General features: G+C 27.0%; 1 protein-coding gene across 2 annotated transcripts in view; it reads left to right on the forward strand.

Moving 5' to 3' along the window:
• The window catches only part of LOC129965985 (HIRA-interacting protein 3-like), a 32,986-nt gene extending 20,459 nt beyond the window's left edge, over positions 1 to 12,527 (forward strand). For both annotated transcript variants that reach the window (XM_056080309.1, XM_056080310.1), the window contains 5 exons: positions 1,183 to 2,762; positions 5,786 to 5,885; positions 6,776 to 6,944; positions 11,185 to 11,283; positions 12,324 to 12,527. In XM_056080309.1, coding sequence (XP_055936284.1) covers positions 1,183 to 2,762; positions 5,786 to 5,885; positions 6,776 to 6,944; positions 11,185 to 11,283; positions 12,324 to 12,448 — 2,073 coding nt within the window. In that variant the 3' untranslated portion in view covers positions 12,449 to 12,527. The remainder of the gene's footprint in view (positions 1 to 1,182; positions 2,763 to 5,785; positions 5,886 to 6,775; positions 6,945 to 11,184; positions 11,284 to 12,323) is intronic.
• Positions 12,528 to 13,310: the final 783 nt, after the last annotated feature.

Raw genomic sequence — 13,310 nt, forward strand, 5'->3', positions numbered from 1 at the left:
AAATTATCCCTGGAAGATATTTTGCAAGATATTGAGAATATGTTGTACAAAATCAGTTGTTGGCACTCTATGATGAGTAATTGATATGTAGTTATTGATATTCCCCATTTATATTTAGCTTACTCTTGTAGCATAAATAAACATATCTATAAATCTTGCAAAATATGCTTACAAGAATTGTCGATGAGAATTAAATAATCCGTAATGGGTTAAGTGATCTCATTTCTATTAAATCAAATGATGTGGATTACTAATAATGGTTCAAATAATAAATAAAATATCAAAGTTACATTTTATTTTTTAATAAATTATTACACTTTGATACTGTTTGCTGACTTTATCACTTTGAAAGTCTGATAATCAGTGGGAATTAAAAAAAAATAATAAATGACATAAAAATTAGATAAAAAATGAGCTAACAAGCAAGAAAGCTGCAGATTGGAGCACTAAGGCATGCATTCCATGCAAGTCCATTGCACAGACAGTAGATTGATTAATTAATTAATTGACTGGAAGGGGGGGGGGAACAGCCCTTTTCTCCCTTTGCATTTAGAGGCATTGAATCTGTAATTAGAGCATATATTCCCCTGGGATCACTGGGTGTTTATGAATATTGGTTTTGATTTTTGTTGTCTTGACAGAAACATGTCTGCCTTATTAAATATCACTTTCTTCTTCGAAAAAGAAGGATATTGGATAATTTTTTTAAGATGAAAATTTTATTAAAAATTTGTTATTTTTAATTATTACATGAATGAAAACATGACCATTGCAAATAATTTATTGCCTATCTTATTTGCTATTTAGTTTTATATGAGCATTATCAAACTGGCAGGAGGGAGGCTCTAATAATTTTATCTATTGTTGTATCTTTTCAACATTCAGATCAGGTTTCAATTGTCAAAACTAAAAAGAATTTATATCATTTATTATTTAATATGTTTTAGATTAATTTAATGAAACTTTATCTGAAGTTGAAAATTTTTTGATATTTAAAGCATAAAGTTTTTTGTAGTCCCTTGGTATATATATTTTGTAGTGCTTTAACTTTTAATTTAGTGAGCTGCTTCTGGTGTTTTTTGTATATTATGAATGTTAGTAATGTTTATAATTTCTGAATAATGATTGTATTAAACATTAAAATATTTATTTATTTATTTTCCTTTAATGCATTTTTTGTAGAAGGCCAGAAAATCCAGTGATTTAGAAACTGAGAATCGTTTAAAAAACACTACAGTAGATTCAAGCGATTCAGACGATGAGCCACTGACAGTGTTTCGGAAGAAATCAAAATCCTTTGGTGGATCTTTAAATTCAATAACTAAATCTGAAGAATCAGAAAATGAATGTCATTTAAAATATGTGCCAAAACAATCAAATAATCCTATTGATTCTGACAATGAGCCAGTTAAATACTTAACTAAAAAGAAATCAAACTCCTTTAATGATTCAAAAAATCATTCCAGTGATTATGATTATGAACCTCTAACAAGATTTAAAAAATCTAATGATCCCATACTTCTAGTTGAAAAAACAAAATTTGAAGCTAATCAGAAATCAATTAAATATGATTTTGATTTGGAATCAAAAACGAATTCTAGTGATTCAGAAGTTGAACCCCTTGCCAAATATAAGAAATGTAATGATTATACTCATTCTGATGAGGACTCAAATTCATTTATTAAAAAGAAGTTAAATTCTTCAAAGAAATTTTGTAAGTTAATTGATAGTACAAGTGGATCAGAAGATGAACCTGTATTGACTTTAACTAACAAAAAGTCAAACTCATTAAATAAGTTTAATGTCTCAAGATATGCTTCTAGTGAATCAGAAAATGAATCTCTTGCAAAATATTCAAAAAAGAAAGCAATTATCTCTGATGATTCAGATAAGGAGCCATTAAAGACTTTAACTAAAAGCTCTGATTTTGTGAATGATTCTTTAAAATTGATGAAAAATATGAATGATTCAGATGATGAATCTCTTAACATGAGTAATAAAAAGATTAATAATACCAATAATTGTGGAAAGAAACCTGTAACAAGCAGCTGCAGCAGATCCAAAGAAAACATTTTAAAGAAAAAAAAGGCTATTGATTCTGATGATGATGCAGTCATGTCAAATCAAAAGAAAGAATATTTTGATGGACAAAGGAACTCCCTTATATCCGATACAAGTGAAGATGAGCCTCTTTCAAATATGACAAATAAAGAATCAAAATCAAACTTGCTAAATAAATCTTGTATCTCAAAAAATTCAAGTGGATCAGAAATTGAATCTCCTGCAAAGTATTCAAAAAAGAAGGTAGATAATTCTCTTGATTCAGATGAAGAGCCTGATGTTACTTCAACTAAAAAATCTAACCTTATGAATAATTCTTTAAAATCCATGAAGTATTTGAGTGATTCTGAAGATGAGCCTCTTATTAACTTGAATAATAAAAAGACAGATAATTCCAGTGATTCTGAAAAAGAACCAGATGAAAAAATTGTGAAAAAGAAAGGAGAGAATTATTTAAAGAAATCTATAACAAACCGAGGCAAGTCCAAAAAACAAATTTTAAAGAAAAAAAAGTCTATTGATTCTGATGATGATGTAAGCATATCAAGTCAAAAGCATGAAAAATCCTTTGATGGGCTGAAGAATTCTCTGTCTGATTCAAGTGAAAACGAACCTTTATCAAAAACGAAAATGTGCAGCGATTCTGAAGATGAACCTCTAAATAGATTGTCAGCTGAAAAATCAGACAAGGAACAGAAAAGGTAAGCCAGTTTCATAAATTAAAATTAATGATGCTGGTGAATTAATGAGATGTTTGCAGCACAATTAAATAATCACTATTGGTAGGCTCGCAGCATATTCATTAATACAACACTATCTTTTTGAGCAGCTTTATTAGAATATTGTAAAAATGTTTAATTTGCATCCATCAATAAGAAAAACTATATATTCTTTTAGAAAGATGCTTTTTTATGGATTTAAGTTAATTAATGTTTAAATATTATCTTTATCAGAAATGTTGTTCATTGCCTATGTAATGTATGACAATTCTAAAACAAAGAAACATAATTCTTTTTTGCATATGCGAGTTTCAAATAAGTTTATTAAAAATTTTAATGTAAATAATTGATGTAGTTTGCAATTATTATAATTTTCCAAGAATTTTTTACAGACTTTAGCCCCTTAACTGGTTTGCCTATATGCCATGCATTCATCAATTTATCTCATTTTTATACTTTTAGACAACATTCAAACTATTCATAATTTTTATAATGTTATATAAAAATTACATAGAATAAGTAAATTTCTGAAGTGTTCGATATGAATTCTTAATTGATTCAAAACATACCCGAAATTGAAGACTTCATTTAATTTCATAGTAAAGAAAATAAATCAGTGAACCTGGTTTTACTTGGCGACTTTAGAATTAGGACAAAATTGCCAGGCTCTATTATACATGAAGATATATCTCAGTAGTTGTCGATGTTATTTGGGCATTGCTGTAATACATAAGTACTAAAATATAGTTAATAAATATTTATTTAAGGTTAGTAGGGTAGCTGTATTTATAACAAAAAAGATTTAAACCTTGTTTTCTTAAGAACCTTTAATGTATTTTGTTTCAGACAATTTTTATCATCATAAGGTTATTTAAATAATTTAACTATAATTATTAAAAATGATTAATTTGCTTATCATATTTATTCTTTATAATCTATTTATTAACCCTTACATGTTGATCTCTTTAACATATTGCATACTACATAAAAATCTTTTAAGCTGTACACCAGAGACTGCGTGTTTTAAATCATCATAACCAAATAAAATTTAAATAAATATCTAGATTTGATCCTATTTCAATGGACAGCACAAACTGCTTCTTGTAGGAAATTCTTTTTGTTACCATTTGCTAGAATACACATAGGTTTATGTTGTCTCATATCATCTGACAATATCTTGGATCTTTATGAGATGCTTTCCTTGCACCCTCAGGAGAAGGGCTGAACAGATTTTCTCTGGTTCCAGCAAACCTTCATTATTGTCATCTATTATCCAGTCTCTTACCACCAACAGCAGAAACTATTTATACTTCATTTTTGCTTGCTTATTGAGGACATTGTACAGTCTATAAGAATTGAAATGAAAACCATAGTTTTTTTAAATAGATAACTACTTTTTTTTTGTCCATTTTATTATTTTTTCTAGAATGGAACAAAATGAAAAAAATTTATCCATATGGTTAACACCTTTCATGTGGATTGTATTTCTTGATGAAGTTAGATTTTACAATATTTTCTTCTGCAACCCCCCCCCCCTTCCTATTGTTGACAGAAGTGTCATGGATCTTTGATATCATTTGGACAACTCGCTTGTCTTCCTATGCAAGTGAAAAGGATATCACATTTTCTGGAAAATATTGTGTCGCCTCTCCACATTCTTAATGTTTTCTAATTTGGCATTGAACCTCTACAAGTCCCACAGACTCTAATTTTATTCTGTAGTAGCCATTAAACTGTAGATACAGCATTGTAATAAGTATCCTGGTAAATATAGTGCCATATACAAAGAATCTAAGAACTGAAAGAGAATTTTCTTGCAATTTATTTCCTTCAGCCATGTGTTTTTCCATACTGCCAGTGTCTCTCTCGCACACCATTCACTGCGTTTTTTTTTTTTTTTTTTTTTTGTGGTTGTGGTGTGGTTGTATATGTGAAATTAGAAATGACCACTCTCATTTAAAGACAATTTTTGCTTTGATTTGTATATTGTTCGAATTTTATAAATCTTGAAAAGCCTGACTCTAATGACTGTCTATTTTGGTGTTATCAGTGAAATGCTAGAATATCCATATTTGCTCAAATCTATGACACCTTATTGTCTGTGGAAATATAATGGTATATATCAAAGGATCTGTTGCCCAGTAGTCTTTCAAACTTTTTCTTTGACCGATCAGAATAATTAAGCCAAGGAATTTCTTTATCTCCTTCTGTGTAACTGGAGACTATTTTAGTATTCAAGATGGTATTTTGTGTTCCATTGCAATTTGATCATAATAGACAGCTCTTTGCACAGCATTTTAAACAATTCATCACCCCAAAAAAATATTTGTCATAGAGGGCGCAGAGTCACACTGAGATGGTAATATAGTAATCCTAGCAAGATCTTTTTACATTTGTAAATGGGGTGATGTATCAGTTTCTGATGAACAATTATCATTAGTTGTATCGGAATCACCCAAAAGCATCACTACTTTGATCCTTACTAGTCTAATAATTTCACTGTCAGTAGAATCATCAAAACAGTCATCCATATCTTCGATATCACTAGGAATATCTGATAAATTATCATTAAATACTTCCTGAAGTGTATCAGTTTCTTTGGTTTCCTTCCTTTTTCTAAAGAAAGCCTTTCTAAAAATGCCAATAGCTTGAAGATGAAGGCTATTCGAATGACCAAAATGCAATTTAGTTACATTGTTTTATGGGTTCAAGCAATTATATAGTTTTTCATATAGTGACTTCCACAGCTTGCACCAATGAGATCGTTTCATTTGAAATCAAATTCATAACAGATTGTGCATGTAAAACAAGAAAAAACGTGAGCAGTATGCAGTGTATTAAATACAATTTTTTTTTTATAAAATTAATACTAATGAATTTATTTATACTGTACAGCATTAATAATTTTAAACACCTACATATAAAAAGCCATAAATTGTCTACTATAATTCATTGCTTTTGATTAGTATTATTTTAATATCTAAATTTGTGTTGTATGTCATTAGTTCTGAAAGTGGTTCATGTTCATTTGCTGATGAAAATGAAGAGTTTTCCAATAAAAAAGATAAGCCATCTAAGAAAAGGGACACTAATGACTCAAACAAAGTACGTTTTATTTTATTTATTCCACATTCATTTATTTATTTAATAAAGAAATTTTAATGCAATTCTCAAGGAAAATATTCACTTTATTACATTTTTTTTTAAAAATTTCTTTTTAAACGTTCTTTCTCTCTCTTTATTTTTTATCTAGTATTCACCACTTGATAGTATTATTAACTTTCCATAGGTAATTCATTGGAATATTGCTTTATGAAATAAACATAATATTTGATGTTTATTTCATAAAGTCATATCTCTTGGCATGTTTAAATGTACAGAAAATTCCTTTAATCGAGAAAAAAGAGGGAAAGGGGATTCTGCATTTTTAAAATCTTGGGATAAGGAGTCTTATGTTTCCTCTCATCCAAAAAATGTTTTCTATTTTGAGTATGAAATTTTTTTCTACATAAATTCATTTTATAAGGGGAGATGCAATTGAAAAAAAATTAAGAGATTGAAAGAATTAAAATGCTCTTATCTTTATATATATATTTTTTAATGCGAGGTAGATATTGTTTTATATCATGTTAATTTAAAATATCTTCAGTGTTTACTTTAATGTTCCATGTATGCGATTTTTTTTAAAAATTCATCGAAATAACTGTTTGGAAAAATTTTTAATTAGGGAAAGATTCTTTAAATGTTTTTTGCTATGAATATTGATAAATTTCTGAAATAATCTGAATTTTATATTTTAAATTCTTTAGTTTTTAAGTTATTATAAATTTCTTAATTCTGATACTTATATAAGAAACATGATTACATTATTCCATTTAAAAACTAGAGATATCACTTTTGAATGATTGATAATGAAAGGTGCAGTTGCATATAAAGATATGTGCTTATGTATATATATATATATATATATATATAATATGTTTTGCATTTATCAGGGAAGAAAACGTCCTTCTGCTTCTGAAAATAAAATTGAACATCTGAAGAAGTATCTGAGAGTTGCAGGAATACGAATACCCAATTATAATAAATTATTTGTGAATTGTAAAACCATGAAAGCAAAATGTGAGAAATTAATGTCCTTATTGGAGAAGGAAGGTTTAAAAGGTAGGTTATTCATTTTTTTTTTTTTTTTTTTTTTTTTTTTCTATTCAAATGCTTCTTTTATTATCAAATATTTCAAACTAGCAATTCTGCATATTTTAAGTCACCGCCTTATCATTTTAAATTAAAGTTAGTTGTCCTCCCCATTTTTATGATCAATATTAGTTGCAATGAAGTATAAATCTGTAAAAGTTTAATATTTATCGTATAGAATATGGCTTTCGAATATGAAGCAGTTATTGCAAATGTTTCATTGTGCATTCTATCTTATTTCTTTTATTAAAATGAGGACTGTTTTTTTTATTATTATTTTGTCCTTTAAATACTGAGAGCTCATTAAAAAAAATGCAGAAGTGGAAAACAAAATTAATTTGTTACAAAAGTTATATACAATCATGGATTGCATTGAAGTTTCAGGTATTTGTCATATCAATGGATTAGATACCCTATGTTGTCTTTGAAAAAAGTTGCCACAAGTAATGTGAAATGGGCCTTAAGTCTCTTGAAGCTCCTCATTAGTCTAGAAGTTCTTTGAAATGTCTTTAAAAAAATGATATGGAAGAGGAGTGTCTAAGTACTTTTACTCCAAATTTGCAATACTGGCATGCTGTTTGGCCAGCTTGTTGTCCAGGATTCTTTGTTTCTTTTGAACAACTTTATTTAGTCCTTGAACAAGATCTTCTGTTATAATAGTAGTTGCTTGTTCACTAAAAATGCAATTTAGAGCAAATGATTTTCATCTCTTTTCTGGATTGAAAAATTGCCCAGGATACCAAGATAATATTTCCAGTTTAAGGAGAAGCTTTAAAGAGACTTAAAGCTTGTTTCGCATCACTGGCGGCAACTTTTTTCAAAGAAGTTACAAGTATTGAAAATTTAAATTTGTGTGATACAAATTGTTCTTCTCTTTGTATGCAGTCTGTGCTTGATATCATGATTTATATACTAAGCTTTTGATTAGTAGTACCATTGGGAACATGTATTTAAATCCTGTGTTCTGTATTTCTAATTGTTTTTTTTTTTTTTTTTTTGTTCATTCATTCTCTTTTTCTTTTGAACTGTGTTTCTTTGGCTGACTCACTTATGCCTTTAATTGACAGGGTAATGACTTCAAGTATATGCTAATTAACATTAAAGATGTTTTTATAAGTTCCTTGATTTGGTTTCTTCCACCCTGTATCCATTAAACTTTGCTAAAATTTCTTCCATCAATTTAAAAAAAAAAAAAAAACACTTGACCCACTGATGTAACAAATGAATGAATCTTTACAATTGTTGAAAAATAACAATGTTTATATATAACTTTTGGAGTAATTTTTTTTTTAATCTATCAGAACTTTGGGGGGGGGGGGCTCTCATAGGTACTTCAGACTTGGCACAGATCTGCAGAAATCCAGGTTATGATATTTTCAGAAATAAATTTTATCAATCTCTAGATTGATTAATTTATTTTGCTATAATTCTACCACATTTTAAATATTTGAAGCACTTTTTGTATAAGTTTATTCATTTAGTTGTTCAATTAGGCATTCATATTTTACTCCTCGTCGTTTCTTTTGCAGAATTCATTATTTTTATGAAAACAAGAAACAGACTTGAAGCAAAAAATTAATATTTTTTGCTCCTAGCCTGTGATGTTTATATTAAAGTTTTGCAAAGATATTGAAAAAAAAAATAATGCCCTGTATCTTTAATGTAATAAAGCCGATGTGTTTTAGCATTCAAATCTATGGCTTGTCAAACCTACCAAATGTGGCATATATACTTTAAAAATGTGCATATATATTTAAATTTAGCTGATTAAAAATTGAAAGCAATGTTGGCATTTTCATCAGTAACTTCTAAAAATATTATCTGACAAATAATTTTTGCACCATTTTAAAAATTAAAAATTATCTTTTTAATAATTCTAATTTAGTTAACTTCCCATTTTTAGAAATTTTATGAAAATTATCGAAAACTACTTTGCAGCAATAAAAAAACCCCTTTATTATTATAACATATAGTTGAATGAGCTTAAACTTCAAGGGGAAGGAAATTTGTATTTAGATCATTTGTTAAGGAACAATTGAATGAAAAAATATTCCAAGACTCAAAATATGCATTGAATTACAAAATAAGTTGGTGTGATTCATTTTGAAAAAGTCTGGTGATCATGAAATTACAAGAATTTTAGAACTATCATAGATTAGCTCATTTACAGCTGCTTTAGAATTCATTTTTATGTATTAACAAAATTTGATGTTTAACTTGTTTTGTTCCATTTGATATAACAATATTGCTCTGTACATTTAAATAACAATAACAAAATGAGGTAACATTAATTTTTTTAAAATCAAGAATATTCTGACTTCAGAAATATATACTCAATATGAAAAAAAAAAAAAAATCTATTGTGAGAAATTGATGTGTAAATATTAAAAATACTTTATTGCATAGGTTAACCAAATCTCTTACATTATTTTTCCACAGAAATAGAAAAAAAATGTTACTTCATAAAATGCATAAACTTCATTTGAAGGGTAAAGTAGTAAGCCATTATCTATATCAAAATGTCTTGCTAACGGTATTCAATATTTCAATGGTAACATAAATAAACAGGACTTCCCAAACCTTAAATGCCCACTACTCAAAAGAAAAAAAAAAAAGTTAAACTGCTAACCATTGTTAAGAAACTGAAAAATTTTTTAGTGCTATAATATAAACAGTAAAATATAAATTTTAAAATTTTACTTTTTTGCCTCACTGGTATATAGCTTTAAAATTACATTAATTTTAATTTATGGTGATTTTCTAGCTTTTCAAGTAGGATCATAAACCTTAACAATATTTCAATAAAATAATGACCCATTTCATCCCCCACCCCCCTGCAACTGCAATAATGAGAAATGAATTATATGAAATCTATAATAAAATTTCTATGTACTCAAAATAAATTCTTTATGCTTTTTAAGAAATCTAAAATTTACTTGCTAGTTCTTATTTTAGGTAGATTTCTTATTGGGAGTTTACTTATTGCAGTGTTTCTCTTGGTATAACATTAGGGAAATTTTTGCAAATCTTTACCAGTTCCGGTTCTTAAAACCCAGAACCACTCTCAGTTTGAAAGCATATATATAATATGGTTTGTCCATATTGCAAAAAAGATAATTAGAGTAATTTTGACAGGATTTTAATCTCCTTGGAATATGTTACGAGAGAAAAAAACATAGATGAATTGGTTGACCAGTTATCTAATTCAAAGTGGGTTGGAATTTTCATTTCCACATTGTAATTGAAGATAAATAAATCCAGTTAAGAGAACTATCTCATTAAGATGGATAACTTTTGTATTAAAAGTTTTTTAATACTTTCAGTTATTTGAAAATTAGGATCTGAAATCGATTATCAGCTTCTAACCTTGACTGTTTTTTAATATGATCTGTATTTTGACATTTAAATAAATATTTTTAAAAAAACTTCTGTGCTTATTTTCTTTCCTTAACTTGAAATTTTTAAATGCATGTGGATTAAAATTTAATAGCTTGATAAAAAAAAAAACCTTTTGAAATAAAAATAAATGAGCAGAGGTATTTATTGGCAACAATATGTAAAAATGGTCAGCTTTAGAAAATCTCTGTTGATGTTCATACTTCAGTTTTTTTTTTTTTTTTTTTTTTTTTTATGTATTTGAATACAATTATTTAATGTATTTAAATGTAGCAATACAAATCACATTGAGTATTTTTCAATAAGTGCTAAATTATGTAGTATCAATAAAATTACTATCTGTGGTAGCTTCAAAATGCAGTATTTCTTTATTTTTGCTTAAAGACTGAAAGGAATTTAAAATATTAATTTAGATAATACGGAATCTATCTTTGCCCTGCAACTTGCCGAGAGGTATTTATTTTTATAATTAAATGTTAAGTAAATTTGTCTATAATCAATTGTTTACTTGTCAAGTTTATTATTATTCCTAAATTAGCATTAAATTGAGAAAATTAGGTTGTGAACATGGATGTTATCTTTGTTGGTTTAACTTGATTGATGCTGTCTTATGATTATAGTCTGTCTTGATAGTCTTATCAAAATCAAATAGCTTTTAATATAGTATTAATTTTAAAGCTTGTTTTCTATCTCTTTCAAGCAATACAAGAAAGATTTTTTTTTAATATCACACAAAAAAAAGGAAAATTTTTATATTAAAGATTTGAAGCAGACTCAATTATTGTGGTAATGAATTAAATTTTTATTTTATTAGGGCGACCTACTTTAGAAAAATGCAAGAAGTTGAGGAAAAAAATTGAAACAAAGAGAGAAATTGCTGAACTGGATATGTCTAACATACTAAAAATGGAAGGTAATACTTAAATTTGCATTCTTTTGGTATAATAATATTCTAAAATAGTTTTTCTTTTTTCCCTTAATAAAATATATTGTGCTTATCATAGTATTAAATCCTATATCTATATGATTTGTGTCATTCTCATAATTCATCAAACTTTAATGTAATGCTAAAATATTTTTTTTTTTTACATCTTTTTCTTTATTACCTAAATTTTGCAGATACATAAAAAGAGAAGTTATTTAGTTAAATGGGCTGCTATAAAAATACAATCTTTCCCCTTTACAAATTATGTTTAGGTTGATTAAAAAGAAAGTTTGCAAGAAATATTATTCCAAAATTAATAATTTTCTTTAGGATTAAAGAAGGATTAATGTTTCCAGTGTAGTTGTGAACACTGTTAATTGAATTTCAAAAAAAGTTAGAGTATCTGATATGTCAAGATTTATTAGAAATAGATTATCAGTTGAACTGTGAAGTATGTTTCTTGTAAGGTCAGAATGTGAACGCCATTCTCAAATGATTTGCTATTTTAATAATATTATATGAAATCTTTTGAGGAAAACTTTCAGACCTTTTAAATGTCAGGTTAAATGCTGTCTGCGAACTTAGGATTTGAAGCAGAGTTTCTAATAGGGTGCCATAGGGATCTAATAGGGATAGGGTGCCATTCTCTAAAGTAGTAAATACTTCCATTTACTAGTAGTAAACTAGATTTGACTAGTAGTAAATACTTCCATTTCTCACAAATAAATAAGCGCTTATCAGGATCAAGGTTCTGTCATTAGTGGAAATCAAAACAACTCCTAAAGGAATACGATTTTGACAAAACCAAGGTGAAAAAGTTGAAATTGCAGTCTTAATATATCTAAATATCTAATCTAAATCCTTAATTGATTTGTTAATTATGTTGAATTATACTGCTGGTATTTAACTAAAATTGTATGCCAGTTGTTACTTTATAATCTGTATTGTCATTGTAACCTTCATTTTTGATGTTTACGTATAATGGTGAATCTAATAAAAATAAATAACTTTATCTTTTATATTCTAAGGTGGTCGTCCCAAGAGGTCTGTATGCTCAGATACTACTAACTGTAAACCAAAAGAGGAAAATTCTACATCAATAAAAAAATTCTCAAGGTTGCAAGATATAGTTGATAGTGAAGAAAGTGATTAAGCATAATAAAGTTATTAGTTGTCTTTTTGTTATTTAGTTTTCAAGTGTGTAATATTTTAATAAAATTTTATAGTGAAACCAAAAATGAATATTTTTAATATGTACAATGGATATGTTAATGAAGAAAAATACTGAAATATTGTTGTTAGTAATAGTTTTTATTTTTACATATATTACAGTTAATATTGGCATGGTAGTAAATGATTGTTGGATAGTAGAAAAAAAGATAGCACTGACAAGACAAGATTTAAAAACTTTTTTCAAAGCAGTATTTGCACTTAAGCAATAAGACAACATAAATAGTAGAATGTTATCTATATAACACAGTGTAACATGCAATACATATACATCTTTTAGTTATAAACTGTACATAGTAAAATCAATGCAACAGCAGCTAAAAATATACAAAAATAAGTATTCTATAAGCATATATGTTTGGAATGATAAAACTTGATTGTAATACATTTGGTCAGGTATTTCTAATGATTTTATAACACAAGCATTCATTTAATAATATTGCATTATAAAGGCAAAATGTTAGACAAAGATAGGCTCTTGATATTAAATTCTCCAAAAACAGTGGTTAACTTAAGATTGGAAATTGATTCTTATTTTCTTCATTGAGTTCCAGTTGACAGAAAAAATATTGAGAACAGTCATTTGTTTAAACAAATTTCTCATAAGAAAGTGATTTATTCTATGTTTTAAAAAATGAAATAATAAAACTAAACAAAAAGAAAGAGGTATACTAAAAAATGAAAAGATAGTGTTTTAAATTATTTCAATTATTCTAATAGCATATCATCTAAAAATGTAAAAAATTGGTTAAATTTAACCATTTTAGAGTTTATTTATTTACATT

The sequence above is a fragment of the Argiope bruennichi genome, chromosome 4, assembly GCF_947563725.1.
Source record: "Argiope bruennichi chromosome 4, qqArgBrue1.1, whole genome shotgun sequence".
Taxonomy (NCBI): Eukaryota; Metazoa; Arthropoda; class Arachnida; order Araneae; family Araneidae; genus Argiope; species Argiope bruennichi.